This window comes from Myotis davidii, unplaced genomic scaffold (genome assembly GCF_000327345.1).
Source record: "Myotis davidii unplaced genomic scaffold, ASM32734v1 scaffold368, whole genome shotgun sequence".
Lineage (NCBI taxonomy): Eukaryota > Metazoa > Chordata > Mammalia > Chiroptera > Vespertilionidae > Myotis > Myotis davidii.
In genome coordinates, this window is record NW_006298786.1 from 408226 (window position 1) to 429713 (window position 21488).

At 42.6% G+C, this 21488-nt stretch overlaps 1 protein-coding gene across 1 annotated transcript in view; it reads left to right on the top strand.

Moving 5' to 3' along the window:
* Nucleotides 1-7967, top strand: part of ZNF239 (zinc finger protein 239) — a 12905-nt gene extending 4938 nt beyond the window's left edge. Inside the window, 2 exon segments of the mRNA XM_006774491.2 lie at nucleotides 5919-6152; nucleotides 6155-7967. Of these exon segments, the coding sequence (XP_006774554.2) occupies nucleotides 6014-6152; nucleotides 6155-7410 (1395 nt within the window). The 5' untranslated portion in view covers nucleotides 5919-6013 and the 3' untranslated portion in view covers nucleotides 7411-7967.
* Nucleotides 7968-21488: the final 13521 nt, after the last annotated feature.

Sequence of the window (21488 nt, forward strand, 5' to 3'; positions counted from 1 at the left end):
ACACTGACCACCAGGGGGCAGATGCTCAATGCAGGAGCTGCCCCCTGGTGGTCAGGGCGCTCTCACATGGGAGGAGCTCTGCTAAGCCACAAGCCAGGCTGATGGCTGCCAGTACAGCGGTGGTGTGGGAGCCTCTCCTGCAAAATGCATCTTTTAAGTTTTATGCCCTTTTTAGAGCCACTTTTCAAATACAAAATAGATGAGAGTTAAGGAGAGCTGTGACTCGCAATGCTAATAGTGTAAGATAGAAGTGGGTAGATTCAGGTATGTTTTAGAGGTGGAGTTGATAGGACTTGGTGATTGATAAAATGTGAGGAAGAGAGAAAAGAATCAAAATGACTTCTAGGAATGTTGCCTTCAGTAATTGGGTGGGTCATGTGACATTTACTAAAACGGGCACAACTAAGAAAGAGCAGATTTTGTTTTTTTTCCTCTTGAAAAAATGCAGATTTTGGTTTTAGGCAGTTCCACCAACCAGAGTTTAACATTTCTGTTCAGGACTATCTACAAGCTGGTTATGAAAAATATATGCAAACTCCCAGAACACACAGAGGAACCAATCAAACCTGCACCCACATGCACAGGAGCCAAAGCCTCCAGCTTTAGGGAGGTGAGGACGGAGGGCTGCAGTCTGTACCCTGGTTATGAATGGGGCACAGGCAAGGAGATTGGGTTCATAGTTTGTGATCCAGCCAGGTGATGTGTGGGGGTCAGGTGGGTCATAGGAACGCACCCAGGGGCTGTGGTCCAGGTCCTGGTTGTGTGTACGATGGACAGGGTCAGGGTCCTTGCTGGGTCCTATTTGTGGGTATGACGAAGACCTGGAGTCCTGGATCACAGGTTGGGGTCCAGGTCCCCGGGGCTCAGGCCCCCACTCACTCGTGCGGAACTGCAGCACAGCGCCCTGTGCTCCCCCACCCTCCCTTCCACAAACATACCATTCTTGCCGAAGCAGCTTGCCACCCAGCCATTGCCGCCCCCTTTGGGGCTTGAAGATCTCCAGGCACCACAAAATGAAGCTCGGGTGGCCCAAGCTCACATCCACTGAGCCATGTGACCAGTTGCAGATGGTGGTCATGAAGCACTTCTTCATCAGGTGCTCGAACTCTCAAGGTGTGCCATGAGGCCCACCTACCTCCTAGGGCCTGCTCATCCAGCAGGAGCTGAGGCCAGGCCGCTGGCCGGCAAGCCAGGAGTGGCAGCCGAGAAGAGCAGATATGGATGGATATTGAGAGGAAGAGGTCTGCTGAGGCTTACTAAGTTTCAAGGGCCTTTTAGATACCCAAGTATAGATGTTAGGTGTAAAGTTGGAGCCTGGAGTTAAGGAGGAAGGAGATAGAGACAAGTTTTTGCAAATACCTAGAGAGTGTGTTATGGTTGTATGTATATGTGCTATTTTATTTTTTCCAATAATGTTCAAGTACTTGTTTAGAAGAAGAATGGACATAGGATTGATATGACTATGGAAAAATTTGAGATCTTAAGTATACTGTGGCTGAGAAGAAAAGACATAAGGTTAAAGGATGATGATCTTGATAAAGCAGGTGTGATAGAAAAGGAAGAACAGAAAGAATTGGAAGATGTTTTAAAAGTATTTCAAAAGCAGAGTGGTCCAAGTAGTGAAATGGCCCTGATTATGGTAATTGAGTGTGAAAAGAGACTGAGATCATTGGGACTATAGAGGTTAAAAATGTCAGATTATGCTGTTGGGTAAATTGTTCTCATGTGTGTGGAAGTCATCAGGATAATAGTAGGAATGGGTGGAAAGGACAACTCAGCAATGACCATGAGATGACAGTGACATGGAAAGATTAAGTAGCTGGATGGCTTGAGCCTGAGTAAGTTGTGGGCAGGAAAGGAAGGGTTTCGAAGGAAGTAGTGAAGTAGATGAGAAACGAAAGAGTTTCCAACAAAACTTGATTTGGACCCCTCAGATCCCTGAACTGCACGCTTCTATACCCTTCTCACCTTTTCAAGTGCTCCCAACCTCACCTTCCTTCCAGGGCATTTGTGCAGATCGTTGTCAGTAAAGGAGGAGCGCTTACTGTTTTAGAGCCAGTAACATTCGAGGATTTCTCTGTGGACTTCACTGAGGAGGAATGGGGTCCCCTCTACCCGGCTCACAGGAAGTTGCACAGAGCTGAGATGCCGCAGCCCTACAGCCACTTGGCCTCAATGGGTAAGAACATGAACCTGGACACCTGCCCATTGGAGTCTTTGTTTCTTCAATTTTAAATAGTGATGGGGCCCCAGGAGTTGTAGTTCAGGAATCAGAGTGTCCTAATTTCTTTTTGACACAAAAGGATGTTTCTGATTATTCTAAGCAGCTAAAGAACTTTACTTGGTAAGAACTGGAGAATTGTAGCTTTACTGAGTCATCTGAGAAATCATACCTGATCCATCCCTGATACGGCAGAATTTGGTACTGATTTGCTTTCTGCACAGTTACCCAACCCCTGTGTATTTCCCAGATATGATCTTCTAGTTGCACAAAGTTGAAGTTAATTACATAATGAAGAACGAACTCCAAAGGAATCAGCAAGGCATCATGGCAAGAGGATAAAAGAGGAGTCCCTTTTTATATTTTATTTTTTTAATTAAATCTTTATTGTTGAAAGTATTACATGTCCTCTTTTTTCCCCCATTGACCCCTTCTAGCCCGCCCCCATCCCCACCCCCGGCCCTTCTGGGTTTATTCACTTAGCATAATACTCTCTAGGTCCCTCCAGGCTGTCTTAAAGGATAAGAGATCCTTCTTTTTTACAGCTGCATAATATTCCATGGTATAAATGTACCACAGCTTTGTTATCCACTCATCGACTAATGGGCACTTGGGCTATTTCCAGATTTTGGCTATTGTAAATTATGATGCTATGAACTTAGGGGTGCATACATTCTTTCTGATTGGTGTTTTGGGTTTTTTAGGATATATATACCTAGAAGTGGGATCACTGGGTTAAATGGCAGTTCCATTTTTTAATTTTTTGAGGAAACTAAGAGGAGTCCCTTTTTAAATGTTTAAGGAGTTCTCTTTGAAGTTCTTCGGTCTGTGGAGAAAGCTGAGGCTTTAAGGATACTTTCCACAAACTGATCTACCTGTATCTATTCACTTACTTTCCCTTCTAGCTTTTCAGAAAGTTGTGGTCTTTCTCATTCATGCTGACCTTCTTATCTGTACTCCGTCTTCTCCCACGTTTTCCCCGCCTTGGTCTTGCACCATTTTTGCTTGGACTTGATTTTCATTAAAAACCCCACTGCCCTGCAATATCTAGTTCCCTTTGCTTCTTTTCTTACACATCAGAGATTCATCCATCTCCCCTTCTGAATATAATACAACTTCTATCTAGAGATAGATAGGAGTATAGCTGATACAGGTTTTCTCAAAAAGCTTTTGACTGCTTGAAGCAAAGAGCCTGAAACATTTCTGATGAAATAATTCATTTTTATGTATCTACCCTAAGGAATTAAACAATAACTTCAACTGAAAATTGTGAACAGTCATTATAGAATTATTTAATACAGTGAAATAATTACTCACCAATATATCAGAGGGGGTTGCTTATACAAATTATAGAGGTTCATATACTGGTAAGAGAAAAACATGTGGCCATTAAAATATATACTGATCAAGACTTCTTAATTTTTATTGAATTTATTGGGACAACATTGGTTAATAAAATTATATAGGTTTCAGGTTTACAGTTCTATAATAAATGATCCATATATTGTATTATGTGTTCACTACTCCCAGTCAAGTCTCCTTCAATCACCATTTATTTCCCCTTTACCCTACTCAGTGTTCCCCAATCCCCTTTTCTTTCTGGTAATCACCATACTGTTTTCTGTCTCTGGGTTTGAGGTAGGAGGAGTTTGCTCACCCCCTTCACCTTTGTCACCCTACCCCTCAATCCCTCCCTTCTGACAGCTGTCAGTCTATTCTCGGTATCTATGGGTCTGTTTCTGTTTGTTAGTTTATTTTGTTCATTAGATTCCACATATAAGTGAAATCATATGGTACTTGTCTTTCTCTGACTGGCTTATTTCACTTAGCATAATGTTCTTTAGGTCCACCCATGCTGTCACAAAGGGTAAGATTTCCTTTTTTTATAGACCCATAGTATTCCATGGTGTCAATGTACCACAGCTTTTTTATCCACTCATCTGCTGATGGGCACTTGGGCTGTTTCCAGATCTTGGCTATTATAAATAATGCTGCTATGAAGAGAGGGGTGCAAATAGTCTTTCTGATTGGTGTTTCTGGATTCTTAGAATATATACCCAGAAGTGGTATTTCTGGGTCAAAAGCAGTTCCATATTTAATTTTTTGAGGAAACTCCATACTGTTTTTCACAGTGGCTGCACCAGTCTGCATTCCCACCAGCAGTGCACTAGGGTTTCCTTTTCTCCGCATCTGTGCCAGCATTTGTTTTTTGTTGATTTATTGATGGCAGCCATTCTAGCAGGTGTGATCTTCTGTTCACTATTTCTTGAATCTGTGCCAGTCTTTCTGAAAATTAGTTTCTATTTTTTTTTGTCTGCTTACATTTTTTTATTGTCCCATTTCCCCACAAAGTCTTTTTTGTGCACAATACAATATTGGAATCTACATCCTCAGCTGATGCCCAGCCCTCTTTGGTGCATGCAGGCTCTACTAGCAAGGAACAGCTCTTCTAAGTGGGCTTGGAATGGATATCGGAATCCAGATTGTGAGTGGTATAGACTCCTTTTTGAGGGTGCCTTTTCAGACAAGTAAGTTATCTAAGGCATCCATTTGATCTCCAGCTCTGAGATATCTCCCTTGTCAGAAACCCCACTGCAGGGGTTACCTTGAGGCTTTGTCCTGGAGTCAATTGCTTCTTTTTGTACCTTAACCAGCCCTGCCATTGTGCAGGTTCAGCATTACCTCCACTTCTGCTTCTCTTTTCAGCCCTACTAATACTATTAGGAGTCTTTCTTTAGCAAGGAACTTGGGGATCATGCTTGGTGCCTCCTTTCCCTTCTAGTTAGTCATCATATGATTTAAAATGTCCCTCTCCCACTCTCTCCATAACTGTCATCTTTACCATTTCTAATTTTGCTACAGCAGTTGTCTCTCTCTACCTAAAGCCTTGCTAATTTCTGATGAGCAAGTCAATCTTTCATTCCCAATTGAAATCCTTTAATAGCTATAAATCTTTAAAGGTTTTAGCCCTAAATTCTTAGTAGTATACACCAAGCCCTTTGTTCTGGCTCCTGCTTTCCTCTCCAGGATGCACTTGAGCATTGATATGGTGCTATCATTGTTGATATATTTGTCTTTCTCCCCAATAGGCTCTAGCTTGTTTACTTTCTTGTATCCCCAGCATCTATTAAAGTGGATTACCAATTCAATGCAAATTTACTTAAAATAAAATGAAGTAAAGTGAACCAAAATGTAATTTGTGGCAAGGATGTGGGATTCATAGCCTTCTGCAGAGTTAGGGGAGGAATACTTTTATTTCTTAAATATATTTTGTTTTCTTTTATTGATTTCAGAGAAGGGAGAGGGAGAGATAGATAGAAACATCAATGATGAGAGAGAAACATTGATTGGCTGCCTCCTGCACACCCCCTACTGAAGATTGAGCCCATAATCTGGTCATGTGCCCTTGACCGGAATCGAACCTGGAACCCTTCAGTCCACAGGCCAATGCTCTATCCACTGAGCCAAACCAGGTAGGGCAGGAGAGGAATACTTTTATTGGCTATGCATAAAAGTGACAAGATTTATATTTTGTGTACAAAGTCTTTTCTCTGACATTAATCCAAAGTACATGACTATAAGGACAAGACTGAACTATTTCCTAGTTATTAGGCTTCAAGACTTAAACACTCCACTTCTGAAATCTTGAAATCTATCCTTTGTTTGTTTTTATCACTGAATTTTCTTTGTTCCCTAGGAGACTTGAATGAAAATTCTGTGGAGAATCTTCAAGAGAAAGGACTTGGGGATCTTTTACATGAAGAGCTTTTCTGCTGGCCAAGTTGGGAAGAGATGGCCAGTACCATAACTGGGAGTAAGGATTACATTGTGAATCTTCAAGGAGAAATGTACAGGAGCCCTGAGCTAGATTTTTCCCTTTGTCAAAAGTGGGGAGAAGCATCGTCTCACATTTCCAGCAACAAGAGCAGTGGGTGGCCCTTCAAGGTGGTGATGTCAACAAGTGTTTAAGTGCCATGGAAAGTGAAGAGTGTTTGTCTTTGAAAGTTCCGAGCCAAGTGGCCACACAGGACTCCTCAGTGACGTTTTGTAAGAATGAGCCCCAGGATCCTCAGGAGAGAAAAAGTCTGTTTGTAACAGAAGAAAGTACTGAGAGAAAAGTATTAGGAGGGAAAAGTCCGCCCATAGACCACTGTTCAGAGACCCTTCATATTAAACTTGTGTCTGATGTAATAGAACTGGTCTCACCATTGTTCAGTGGTGAAGCTATTTGCCAGAAGAGCCAATTGAAAAAATCCTTGGATCCCTTTGACTATAACTGTAATAACATTTATGGTGGGAAATCTCGGGTGGTCAGTCATCAGAGAGCTCCTACAGAGAAGCATCCCTGTAACCATTATGACTCTGGCAAAATACCTAATACCAGCTCAGATAGTCATCCATGTGAAAAAATGCACAGTGCAGAGAAACAATACCAATGCAGTTGGTGTGGTAAGGACTTCAGGGAGAGCTCAGAACTACTACTTCATCAGAGAGACCACACAAAAGAAAAGCCCTACAAATGTGAGCATTGTGGGAAGGGTTTCGTGAGGAGCTCAAGTCTCCTCATCCATCGAGCCATCCACACTGATGAGAAACCTTATAAGTGTGACAAGTGTGGGAAGGGCTTCACAAGGAGTTCAAGTCTGCTTATTCATCATGCCGTTCATACAGGCGAGAAACCTTATAAATGTGACAAGTGTGGGAAGGGCTTTAGTCAGAGCTCCAAATTGCATATCCATCAGCGAGTGCACACTGGTGAGAAGCCCTATGAGTGTGGGGAGTGTGGAATGAGCTTCAGTCAGCGCTCTAACCTGCACATCCACCAGCGAGTCCACACAGGAGAGAGGCCCTACAAATGTGGAGAGTGTGGCAAGGGCTTCAGTCAAAGTTCGAACCTTCACATTCACCGGTGCATACACACAGGGGAGAAGCCTTACCAGTGCTATGAGTGTGGGAAGGGCTTCAGCCAGAGCTCAGATCTCCGCATCCATCTCAGAGTTCACACTGGGGAAAAGCCTTATCACTGCGGCAAGTGTGGGAAGGGGTTTAGCCAGAGTTCCAAACTCCTCATCCACCAGAGAGTACATACTGGAGAAAAGCCCTATGAGTGCAGCAAGTGTGGGAAGGGCTTCAGCCAGAGCTCCAACCTCCACATCCACCAGCGAGTTCACAGGAAAGATCCCTGTTAACAAGCTCTTCAATTACATGCTTGTACTCTAAAGACTTAAATATTTTTAACATCACTCTGACCTCTATATTCTATGAAGAAAGATGAGTTATTAAGATTTCCCTCACTGAAAATAATTCATTCATTTGAAGTATTTAAGTGCCAAGAACTTTGTTATATTATACAATGAATTCCTTGTTTTAGTTCCTTAGGTGGAGTGAAAACAGCTGTACACTAGCTCAGCCAGTATTGTTAGAACTATATTAGAGGCCCAGTGCATGAAATTTGTGCACGTTTAGGGTCCCTAGACCTGGCCAGCAATCAGGGCCGATCAGGACCTTCATTCCCTGGCTGACGGCTGCTAGCCAGGGCCTTCCTTCGTTCTGCGCTGCCCCCCTGGTGGTCAGCACACATCATAGCGAACTATTGAACTCCTGGGGGGACACTTTGCATATTAGCCTTTTATATATAGAGAGATGCCCGCATTTATAACTGCAAGGACATTACATTTATCCAAGGTCAACATGTTTCCCTTTGTTCACAATCTCTGAGAAAACATAACACTGATTTCTCTTCAAATCATGTGTCTTGTGTTTTTCATATTTCTTTCCAGGCTGAGTAGCCCTGAATAAACTATAATTGTATAACATATTGGTTTTAAGCCATGGGGTAGTTGGAGATAAAATCAACATAGAAATTTGTTTTGTTTATTGCAAAAACATACAACAGTCTGTAGCCACACAAGATGGAGAAGAGCTCCTTGTGTAGTACAACCCATACACCATTTTAGGGGATGTTGAGTCCCCCTCCCCACAAAGCAACAGCTCGGTAACTACCGTAGTTGTTTTTTATGGATGTAGCTAGTCTATTGGGTTCTTCCAGATCTCACCACCTCATATGACTCCCCAAACTAGAGCCAGATAGGTTACATACACTATGTTGAAACATTTCAAATGAAGTTGAAACCTACTTAAATGATTTCAGTTCCTCTCTCAACAATTCCCTCTCTATTTTCTTAATTTTCTTGACCACCCATGTTCTATACCAGCGGTTCTCAACCTGTGGGTCGCAACCCCTTTGGCAGTTGAACGACCCTTTCACAGGGGTCGCCTAAGTCCATCCTGCATATCAGATATTTACATTATGATTCATAACAGCAGCAACATTACAGTTATGAAGTAGCAATGAAAATAATTTTATGGTTGGGTCACAACATGAGGAACTGTATTTAAAGGGCCTGAGAACCACTGTATACCAAGCAAGACAAAAGAATCAGGAGAGAGTTTCTGATATTTATCTCTGGGCTTATCTCTTCTTTTAATATTTGATTTACGTAAAAAAAGTCATTTGTTTTTGCAGCATCTCTGGCCTCTTTAGACCTCACTATAGACATCTCATATTTATAAATTATTTTTATATTTGGCTAAAAGTATTCCATATGAAAGTAGCTATATAAAATTTTTTAAACCATATTCAGGTCTAGCCGGTGTGGCTCAGTGGTTGAGTGTCAACCTATGAACCAGGTGGTCACAGTTTCATTCCTGGTCAGGGCACATGCCCTGGTTGCGGGCTTGCTTCCCAGTGTGGGGTGTGTAGGAGGCAGTCAATGATTGTATATACAAAACTAAATTGGAATTTACTATAGAATGAGCTCTTTGTTGCAGCCCTGAATTTCTAAATGGTGGTTAATGAGTCCTCTAGCAGTGTTCTGGAGGCTGCCCAATGATCCAGATCTGTTTTTCTCCAGTGATTAGTATTCATATGTGAAAAATATCAGGGAAAATATGCATGCTTTGTTTACTAGCCTGAGAGGTGAGCTTATTACTGATATATCCAGCCAAAGGCAACCTAACAGTTAATTGGATATAGATAGCAGGGGAGGTATACATTAATTTAGGAGAAACACAGCTAATCTCTATTAAGGATAAAGGAGGTTGACAGATTAAGATATTTACCCTACTTAAAGAGACAGCCCAGAATATTTGACTCCAACCCATAGCAGTCCATGTGGAATGATTAGGGTAATGACTAAGCTTTTATACCCAAAGTCTTATATGGGTATAAAATAGCCTCTTACACATAAATTACCAATGTTTTTAACTATGTTTTTACTGTCTCTTTTAAGCATTACCTTTCTTAATACAATTGAAATGTGATTAGTCCTTGGAGAGCATGTCACTAATTATGGGAAGGAAGTTTAGAGAAACCAAAATGTTAGAAAAAGAAACACATGCATAAAAAAACAGCAACAATGGGATATGTCACATTTCATTAGATCTTAAGACGCCATGGATTGTGAGGGGGAAAACTTCTGGTTGATTTTTTTTTAATATATTTTTATTGATTTCAGAGAGGAAGGAAGAGGGAGAGAGAGATAGAAACATCAATGATGAGAGAGAATCATTGATTGTCTGCATCCTGCACGTCCCCTACAGGGGATCGAGCCCGCAACACAGGTATGTGCCCTTGACCGGAATCAAACCCGGACCCTTCAGTTCACAGGCCGACACTCTATCCACTGAGCCAAATTGGCCAGGGCTCTGGTTGATTTTTTATTAGAATTGCTGAAAACTCATTCCTTTTCAGAGTTCAAGGGTTGCCCTAGTTCTTGTTTATTTTGAACAGGACCTTTGGGTAGTTTTGTTATCAGAGAAATGAGTGGATGGGTTCTCTCCATGGCTAGTGGGAATGGGGGTCTTGGGGTGCCACTGGAATAAGCATTTTTGGAAGCCCCCACAGGAAGATGAGATGTGGTAGAAAGCTTTATTTGCATGGAATTACATCCCTGGGATTCAAAGTCCCATTTCCCTTAATCCAGTCCTGGAAGAGGTGCAGTTGGGGATTCAGCAGAGCTAGAAGCAAAGCCAGAGTTTCCATTGCAGTTTAGCATTAAGCTAGTTGCAGTCCATTTGTCCATTGTGTGTGGGGATCACATGGCCTGGCCATGGACCATGTGGGCAAATTCAGGAGCATGAGAGTCCTGCAGTCAGGAATGCAAGAGACAGGTGCATGAACCAAAAGGCAAGAGAGCAAAATGCTTTGTTTAAGAGATTATCTCAAACCTTCCCGTGCTTGCAGTGGCCACACAGACAAGTACTTTCCCTGTGTCACCCAGACTTTACCAGGCATGCCTCTATTCTTCCTTTGTCCAGTTCCTTCCCGCAAGATCTGCGGGGAACAGTCCTGGAGAGTGTTAAACTGCAGTTTCCTGGCAAAGTTGCACAAATGGCATGCCCATAATATTTGGCCTCCCATTTGCTCCTTTCCAGTTATTAATAACTAGTTAATTACAACTGTATCAGTCTCAGTAATCATTATGTTCAATTGGTAATTCATTACTTTAGCAAAGGATCTAGGTTACAATTTATTATTTATTGAGTACTTGAGACAAGTATTTACAATTCTTAAAATTCTTTTTTTTAATATATTTTATTGATTTTTTACAGAGAGGAAGGGAGAGGGATAGAGAACTAGAAACATCGATGAGAGAGAAACATCGATCAGCTGCCTCCTGCACACCCCCTACTGAGGATGTGCCCGCAACCCAGGTACATGCCCTTGACTGGAATCAAACCTGAGACTCTTCAGTCCACAGACCAATGCTCTATCGACTGAGCCAAACCAGCTGGGGCTTTGCTTTCTTTATGGATTGTATAATGTCTTCAGGTCAAGATACTGGTGATTATGTGATTACTACTTGTAGTGACAGTTCCAAATTAGATTCTTTTTAATTCTTCCTTCCCGGTGCCCCACACTGACAGCCAGAAACACAGAAGTTCACTTTTGCAGCTCCATAGCCTTCCTCGTATTTTTATTGGTGAGAAGGGTTCATAACAGCTGGAGTGCAAGGCTGAACCCCAGGTAATGAGAGCAAGGGAAAGTCCAAAGAAACGTGGTCGCCAGAGTAAAACTGGCATTGGGTTGGTACCTGAGAGCAGGTGATACCAAGTAGGTATAAGAGATAGAACTTGAGAGAGAGAGAGAGAGAGAGAGAGAGAGAGAGAGAGAACGAACTGGGAAAAGCTAACACATAGGAAGCGTGTGGGAACTGATTAGCAAGGGCTACAGAAATGTCATGGTTTGGTCAGGTAAACAAAATGGCTAGCAGAGAAAAGACTAGGAAATGTGCTGTTGTTAAACATGTCTGGCCCCTGGACCACAATTAAAATACTAGGGAATAATATTTTGATTTATAAAACCACAGCAATAAAGAGGGAAAAGACCATAAGCAAACAAGATCTCAACAAAAACTTGAAGATGGGAGGAGGATAGCTATTGTATCAGAAGCAGACACCATTGATACTGCTTGCCTATGAAGAATAGGAGTAGAAGGAACCAGTTTGGCTGCAGGCTCAGCAATGCCTAATAGAATGGGAGATAGGGAGGGAAAGCAGTAAAATTAATGACAATTGGAACATTTCTCTCATCCCATACACACATTCCCTCTTCCCCAATCCCTGTGCACTGTCAACCAGGGACTTACCCTCCAGCAAGAGATGGGGAAATTGGTCCCGAGGGAGAGACTTCTGTATCTTGGCATTTATAATCCAACAGCAAAGCAAATATAACAGGTTCAACATTCATAAAATAAAAATGAGTAAAATTATAATTAACATAGGCAAATTTCCAATTATGTATTTCAATACCTAAGTAATCCATAGTACAAATGGATAGAAAATCAGTAAAGATATAGATTTTTCAATTAACTAACTGATGTTTCTAGAACACTTCACCCAACAACAGGATGATACAAATTCTTTTCAAGTTGACAGTTTTGGGCTAGAAAGCAAGTTCCAAAAGATTTAAAAGACATGCCTAGCCGGTGTGGCTTGGTGGTTGAGCATCAACCTAGGAACCAGGAGGTCAGCATTTGATTCCTAGTCAGGGCACAGGCCCAGGTTGCCAGCTCTATTCCAGTGGGGGGTGTGCAGGAGGCAGCCAATCAATGATTCTCTCTCATTATTGATGTTTCTATCTCTCCCTCTCCCTTCCTCTCTGAAATCAATAAAAATATATTTAAAAAATAAAATTAAGATGCATATTGAAAATAATACTTGCTGTTCCATTTACAACTTGATAGAAAGGTATTCATCAGTTTTTTGTTTTTTGTTTAATATGGAATGCTTCACAGATTTGCATGTCATCCTTGTGCAGGGGCCATGCTAACCTTCTCTGTGGCATTCCAATTTTAGTATATGTGCTGCCGAAGCGAGCACAGGAGTTCATTTTTTTGTTTCCATGCTGCTAGATGTTTTGGTAGGCACATCCAAGAACTTGTAAGGACTCAGGAGTGGAGACCTCACATAGTGATCCAGATCATCGTCTTCAATTGAGGATGATATTTCACCACTGCTTATAGAAGTTTGCAATTCTTACTTTTCCTTGGTACATCACTATCCATATAACATTAGTGGATAAGATGGAGTAAATGGGGAATTCAGAAATTCACTGCAAAGTAGTTAGTGGAACACATAAAAGGTTTATTTTTATGTTTTGACTTTTTTAAAATATATTTTATTGATTTTCTACAGAGAGGAAGGGAGAAGGATAGAGAGTTAGAAACATCGATGAGAGAGAAACATCGATCAGCTGCCTCCTGCACACCTCTTACTGGGGATGTGCCCACAACCAAGGTACATGCCTTTGACCGGAATCAAACCTGGGACCTTTCAGTCCGCAGGCTGACGCTCTATCCACTGAGCCAAACCGGTTAGGGCATGTTTTGACTTTTTGTTGTTGATAAGTAAGCAGTCAATATTTGACTAGTGGTATGGAGTGTACCAAATGCATTTGCAAATGACTTGACAAAATGACTATATGACAATCAAAATCTGTTATTGTTACCAGAGCCGAGTCAAGTGTATCTTTTGCAGGTTAAAAAACTGCCACTAGATGGCAGAGCTGTAGAGATGGGGGAAGGATTGCCACCATTGTCAGTATAATACAGCATAGCCGAAATGAGGTGGTAAAATAGGGGCACCAATTTCATATTCTTCAAAGAATTTCTCTTAAGTTAATAAACAATAATTAATTTAAAAAGCGAGTAAGCAAAACTTGATTTTGGTTTTGAAATATTTTTGCAACACTTTTTAATCCTGATAATGATTTCAAATTTCCTATACTGTTACAGAAATGTCTGTGCCTACATTTATAAGGCATATACTCACATTTCCAGTTTTCATTCAGGATACGGGTAACTCTACTCTTGGGAATTGCACACTTTTTCCCCAGTTTTCTCCCTATCATCTAAAATGGCTATGTGGCACATAGTATCATGATGTGTGGAATATGGTTTAGTGAATAAAATTTTGCTGTAGAATATTTTTTCTCAAAAGACCCCATATCCAAAACCAGTAAAATAAAGGGTTCTACTGTAATTGGAATTCAAAGTGATTACATTCCTTTTTTTTACACCCCTTTTAATAAGTAGAGGCTTAAAGTATTGCCACATTTTACATTTCCCTATTATTTTTAGTTTCCTTATTTACAACTTAATAAAAACCTTGGACAGAAATTGTTCTTAGCCAGTAAAAATTTACTGATTGTCCTATTTGGTATATTATTCTTAACTTGGAAAACATAATCTGAAACAACTTTTGACGTTAACTGAAACATTAGAAGTAGGATTCATATCTAAAATTCTTGTGAAAGATCTTGCTTATTAAGTATTATTAAACTTTGCTCTTTAAAATTAAAAAAAGAAATTCTAGAACTGGAAAATATAATTACCAAAATAAAAAGCTCACTAGATGGGCTCAAAATCAGAATGGGGGTGGAGTGGATGTATCAGTAAACTTAAATGTTAAATAATAGAAATTACCCAATGTGAAAGACAGAGAAAACATAGCAGCAAGAAAATGAACAGAGCCTCAGGGTCTGTGGGACTGCAACAAACAACCGACCTTTCATGTCATGAGGGTCCCAGAAGGGAAGAAGAAAGAATGTGGAGCTAGAAAGTATCTGAAGAAATACTGACTGAAAAGATTCCAGTTTGGGCAAAACAATTACAAAGGGCAATATGGGAAAACTATACAGACTCTACTCACATAAGCTTGAGAACGGAGATAAAATGTACCAATCCCTCAAAAGCCTACTACCACAGCTCACCCAACATGAAACAGATTATTTGAACAGCCCTATACTTACTTAGGAATTGATTTGTAATTAAGACTCCCCCCAAAATCTCCAGACACAGATGGTTCCCTAAAAAATTATAGCAAATATTTACAGAAGAGTTAAAACCAATTTTATACAATCTCGTCCAAAAAATGGAAGAGGGAACATTTCCCCCAATTCATTTAATGAGGTCAGTATCCCTCATAAATATAGATGTAAATCCTTCTCAAAATGTTAGCAAATAGAACCAATAATATTGAAAAATAATTATACATCATGACCAAGTAGAGATTGGAATATGCAAGGCTAGTTCAACATTTGCAAATCAATCAATGTAATGTAGCATATCAACAGGCTAACGAGGAAATACTTTATATAATATTTATATGAACTGACACAGAAAAAACATTCAACGAAATACAACACCACACATTCATGATAGAAACTCTCAATAAGTTAGAAATAGAGGGGAACCATCTCAACTTGATAAAGAGCATCTACAATCCATACTTAGTGAAACAGTGCATGCTTCTCCCCAAGATCAGGAACAAGGCAAGGATGTCCACTACACCACTCTAATTCAACATCTTATTTTAGGTCCAATTCAGTGAAATAAGGCAAGAAAAAAATTTAAAGCATACAAATTAAAACAGAACAATTAAAACTATTCCTTTTGCTGATGGTATGATATGCTATATAGAAAATCCTAAGAAACATACCCCCAAAGTTCCTAGAACTAATAACTTAAGCACAGTGATAGACTATAAGATCAATATACAAAAATCTCACCAATATTTTTTATATGTATAGAGTCTATACTATAGACAAATGTATTCTAAAATTTCTATGGAAAGGTAAAGGGGTTAGAATAGCCAAAAAAAATTTGAAAAAGGTGAATAAAGTTGAACTCATACTACCCAATTTTAGGAATCAGCATAAGAGTTACAATGAAGCCCTGACTGGTTTGGCTCAATGGATAGAGCATCGGCCTGCGGACTGAAAGTTCCCAGGTTCGATTCCAGTCAGGGGCATGTACCTTGGTTGCGGGCACATCCCCAGTGGGGGGTGTGCAGGAGGCAGCTGATCTATGTTTCTAACTCTCTATCCCTCTCCCTTCCTCTCTGTAAAAAATCAATAAAATATATATTTTTTAAAAAGAGTTACAATGAATACAGTGCAGTATTGATGAAAGGATACACATATAAATCAATGGAACAGAATCCAGATCTAGACACACACAAAAATGGCCATCTAATTTTTAACACTGGAAAAAGCTAATTTTTTTTTTAATATATTTTATTGATTTTTGAGAGAGAGGAAGGGAGAGGGATAGAGAGTTAGAAACATCAATGAGAGAGAAACATCGACCAGCCGCCTCCTGCACACCTCCCACTGGGGATATGCCCGCAACCAAGGTACATGCCCCTGACTGGAATCGAACCTGGGACCTTTCAGTCCGCAGGCTGATGCTCTATCCACTGAGCCAGACCGGTTAGGGCCAAAGCTGTGGACCCACTCTCTGAGTGCTGCTCCTGCTGTGGGAGCGAACTGACCACCAGGGGGTAGCTCCTGCATTAAGCGTCTGCCCCCTGGTGGTAAGTGTGCATCATAGTAACTGGTTAACCAGTCATTCTGGTCATTCTGCCATTAGGTTGCTGGGCTTTTATTATTTAGGACTAGAGGCCTGGTGCACAAAAATTTGTGCACTCAGGGGGGTCCCTCAGCCCGGCCTATGCCCTCTTGCAGTCTGGGACCCCCTCAGAGTATGTCTACCTGCTGGCTTAGGCCCGCTCTCTGGGGGATCGGGTCTAAGCTGGCAGACATCCCTCTGGCAGCCAGGGAGCCCTCGGGGGATGTCCACTTGCCAGCGGGACGCAGGCCTAGCTGCAATCGTACATCCTTAGCACTGTTGAGGAGGCGGAAGAAGCTCCCACCACCACCGCTGTACTGGCAGCCATCAGCCTGGCTTTTGGCTGAGCAGAACTCCCCCTGTGGGAGCACAATGACCACCAGGGGTCAGCTCCTGCATTGAGCATCTGCCCCCTGGTGGTCAGTGTGTGTCATAGTGACCAGTCATTCCCAGTCCTTCTGCTGTTAGGGTCAGTTTGCATATTACCCTTTTACTATGTGGGGGGTCCCCACTGGGGTGCCTGGCCAGTCCGGGTGAGGGGCTAAGGGCCGTTTTCAGGCTGGCCAAGCCCCCCAGCAATGGAAGCTCCCAGCCTCTCCTTTTTTTCCCCTATTATTCTGGATTTATTTACTTTCTATAATTGAAACTTTGTAGCCTTGAGAGGGGCTGAGAGCCAGCCAGGGCAGGCGGGAGGGAAACCTCCTGCTCGCTCCAGCTCCATGGCCACAGCCGGCTGAAGGAAGATATCTGGGGTTTACTTACCTTCTATAATTGAAACTTTGTTGCTTTGAGTGGAGTTCAGAGCCACCGCGGCAAGCAGGAAGCTTGGCTTCCTCCATCATTGGGGCAACCAAGCCTCCTGCTTGCTCCAGCTCCGTGGCTGCCAGCCGCCATCTTGGTTGGGTTAATTTGCATATAGTTGCTCTGATTGGCTGGTGGGCCTGGCTTAAGGTGTAGCAAAGGTATGGTCAATTTGCATATTTGTCTTTTATTAGCGTAGATGTGGCCATATACCTCTATTGAATGGCTAAAATACATATTTTAAATTGACCATATCAAGTGCTAGGGAAGATGTAAAGCAATGGGAACCCTCATACCTTGCTAATAAAATGCTAAATGTACAGACACTCTGGAAAAGTTTGGAGTTATATAAAGTTAAATATTTACACACTATGTAATCTACCAATCCCCCTGGGGTTATGGAGTTAAATGGGTTCAACTGTTGGGAAAGTGTCCTTATGTCATGAAGTTGAATGTGGACAAATCTTATGACCAAGTGATTCCATCACAGACCCCAAAGATAGTCTGACACATGTGCCCCAGAATACAAGTGCTGGTTCAAAGCACCACTGTCTATAATATCCAAAACTGAAAACAATCTAAACATCGTTTAACAGCCCTAGCTGGTTTGGCTCAGTGGATAGAGCATCGGCCTGCAGACTGAAGGGTCTCAGGTTCGATTCCGGCCCAGTGCATATGCCCGGGTTGCTGGCTCGATCCCCAGTGAGGGATGTGCAGGAAGCAACCGATCAATGATTCTCTCTTATCATTGATGTTTCTATCTATCTATCCCTCTTCCTTCCTCTCTGACATCAATAAAAATATTTTTTTAAAAAAGAAAGGCACTAAAAAAAACTCATCACTGGTGACATATATTTGAAAAAAAAGGCACTGAAGAAAACATAGTATGTATACAATTTATATAGAATCCAAGGACATGCAAAACTATTCAATACATTTTTTCTGGGATACAATTTTAATCAAATTATAAAGAAAAGAAAGTAATTAACAAGCATAAAATTCAAGACAGTGATTGGGGGAAGGTGCTATGATGATTTGGAAAGAAAGTTATAGGCTAAGGGTATATATAGTTTATTGAAAATTAGTGGTGAATACACCCTGACTGGTATGGCTCCGTTGGTTTCATATCATCCCTGCATTAAAGGTATGCACCAAAGGTTGCTGATTCGATTCCTTGTCAGGTCACATGCCCAGATTTCCGGGCTCAATCCCCAGTAAGGGGCATGCAGAAGGCAGCCAAAGTAAGATGTTTCTCTTATCGATGTTTCTGTCTCTCTCTCCCTCTCCCTTCTTCTCTCTCCAGTAAAATCAATAAAGACATATTTAAAAACAAATAAATAGCCAGTACCGGTTTGGCTCAGTGGATAGAGCGATATAAAAACCATACAGTCAATTTAAAAAAAAAAAGATTAGTGGTGAACACACAGGTCTTGGGTTGAGCATTATTCTTTAAACCTTTGAGATATGTTTTACAATATACCTCTTATATGTCATATTCCTTATTTTTAAAATTGGGGGGGAATAACTACACATAAAAATATTGGTCATAAATATAATATATATTAGAGCCTGAGACAAAGCCCTCGACCTACTCATTCTGAGATGAGTTGTCAAAAAGCAGCCAGGGCAAATTGTAGCCAAGGGAAAGGAAAACAAATGGCTGACTGCACACATGCAGCAGCCAAGTGTGACCAGGAGGCAAAGAAAATCAATGAGGAAATATTTCAAACCAACGTATTCAAATACAGCGAAGCTGATGAAGGAAGCACACAGAGGGGAAATGCAGATACAAAAGGAAAAAATAAAACTTCCAGAGAAAAGTACAAAGGTTTGAAAATATTTCCTCAGGGAGCAGGAAATAAAGCATTTTGGAGTAATAAAGATTTGTGCAAGTTTATGACTCTAAATATGTGAATGTACTGCCCTAAAAGATAAAACAAACTAAAATAGAAGGACAAATTAAAAATAAAAAGAGCCTCTTTCCCACCAAGTCTCAAAACCCCTGAAGGTGTCCCTGCAGGCTGGTGCAGACACCTCACACCTCCAGCCCCCCCCCCCCCCCCCCCCCCCCCCCCCCCCCCCCCCAGTACCTACCCATCCAGGAACCCTGCCCTTAGGGATTCCTCAAATTCAGCTGCTTCTGGCTCCCCTTGTCTCCGTGCCCCCTGTGGACGTGGCTCCCTCTGCTACGACTCCTCCTGCCCCATCCCAAATCTCAGGCCTGCTGAGGTAGTATAATCAGCTGTTAGAAGAATTTTGGACAAGTAGGAAAAGGAAAACTGAAACTGGTTAGACAAACAGGGTCAACCAAGTCAAGCAATTTACAGCCAACTAGTTAACCACAAGATCTTGTCTTTCCCAACCAAGGATACTTGAGAGTAAATGGTTTACACAATTCCTCCCTAACCAGAGAGTAAAGAGCTTAAATCACCCTGGTCTGAGAGATAAGTAACAGAGACCCAACTAGTGCCATTAGTGCCAGCCAATTACAAAAACAGATAAAGTCATGGAACTAAATAACAAAAAATCCAATTAGAACCACACAAACCCAAGATAGATGCAAAGCTGACCAGAAAATGATCCTGGTCCCTCTATGCACTCATTTTAGTGCGTCAACATATTTAAAAAACACAACTGGCAACCCTCCCAGAGACCTCTCCTAGGGTTCCCACCTACAAAAGAAAAATAAAAGCCCTCAAGACAAAGGATGCCAGCTGTGGGCCCTTGCCGGACTCTATTTATTGTCTTCACTAGCTGAGTATAGACAGAGACCCCCAAAAGTTAGTAACCTTGAAGCCCTAGCAAAGGTCAGGGCTGTGTACCACCCAGTTAATCTAGATAATAGTAGCTGAAGCAACCTCCCTACCTTTAATCATGTAAATTGCCTAAGGGTCATACTAGGACCTAGTCTGTGTGTCACTGAAACCTCCTTACCCTAGGGCTACCCCGGACAAACATCCTTACCCTAGGACTACCCCGGATCAAATAAAAGGTTGGAGCGGCCTGAGCATGGAGGAAGTCCTTCTGGACTTGCCCACCTGGCTCCCCAACATTTCCAAATTGTCTCGTCTCTTTTCTCTCTCATTTGTGTGCAGCTCCTCTTCCAGATCCGAACCCTGAACCACGCAGAACGTGGAGGGAAAACATACACAACAGGCCCTCTCAGGACTATTCCCATGCCTTTCCTTTTTTGGGTGTGAACTTTCTCTTAGAGGCTCCCTCTAAGGCTCAGAGACTACAGCTGAAGAGGTTCCATGTAAGATGACGGTCATGAAGGCTTCCAACCACTTCCAACCACCCAATCACCCCAGCCTCCTCTGCCCCTAGAACAGGCTTCTGATAGGGGGGACCTATAATCTGATAGGTAGCACACCTGACTTAAGCTGAAAAGTAATCACATTATTTTAAACCTTAGAACACATATCCTCATGTGAATAGGGGGTTAAGTTTCTCAGATGCGAATAGAAGGTTGTTTTTCTTAAAGTGTCCTTTTCAAGGCTTGTGGGAAGAGATGGAGGAGGTGACTCAGCTGCGATTCCAGCAAGCAGAACCGAAGAGCATGGTCAGGCCGACCCACCAGGAGTCAACACATCATCCCATCACCATCATCTCATGGCCTGGTGAATAAGGACAATAGCTGACATCTAGGGACCCCAGGCCTGCACTTGGCTGCATTCCTCACCCCAGCCCCCTCCCCTTTAGAATCCTGCCCCCTGAATCATGCTGGGAGGCATGGTTTGATGCTTGTAAGCACCCTGCCTTCTGGATTGGCTGGCCCAGCCCTGCCTTCCTTATTGGACACAGCCACAGGTACCCCAACCCCATAACACCCAACCCGGAAACACCCCAACCCGGTAACACCCCAGAGAGTTTCTTCCAAACAGGCAGCGACTGCAACCCTTCCTCCGCTTCAAAGCAGTTACAGAAAACGAGCCTTCGCTCAACAGCGATGATGGGGCTGAGCCTCCGAGGGGCGATCACAGAGGGAGATGGGACCCTATAAATTAACTACACTCGAATCCGGCGCCCATTACATGCCTTCTGACGACACTCGGCTGACCGGGTTGCGGGCCCCCACTCAGCCTTCGGCCGAAATGGCCGCCTCTGGAAGCTTAGAACCAACCCCCAGCGCTGGCTCCCACCCTCCACGGCCCCTCCCCGGCGGTCTCCCGTAGACACTACCAACAGGAATAGCTCAGCCTCAAGGGGGCCCGGGTCTCTCGAGAGGGTGTCTGCTTCGCTAGGGGCGCGTTTCTGGCTTATCCTCTGCTCAGTCCACCGGCTTTTCTACTGTCACTGTGTGCGGCTCAGGGCTTGAATTCTTCCCCCAGGGAAGCCAAGAGCCCTCCAGGCTCGGGGTTCGAGTCCCCACGCAGGCCTCGCGCGTCCAGCACCAGCCTCTGGGCCCCCAGTGGCCGGTGAGGACTCGGAACCCGTTCGCGAGGCAGAGAAACTGTTCGCGTCTGGAAACGCCCGCTGTGCGCCCGGGCGGGGCTTCCCGGAGTCCGGCCCATCTGCCCACGTGGCGCGTCATGAGCCGCTGCTCTAGGCGG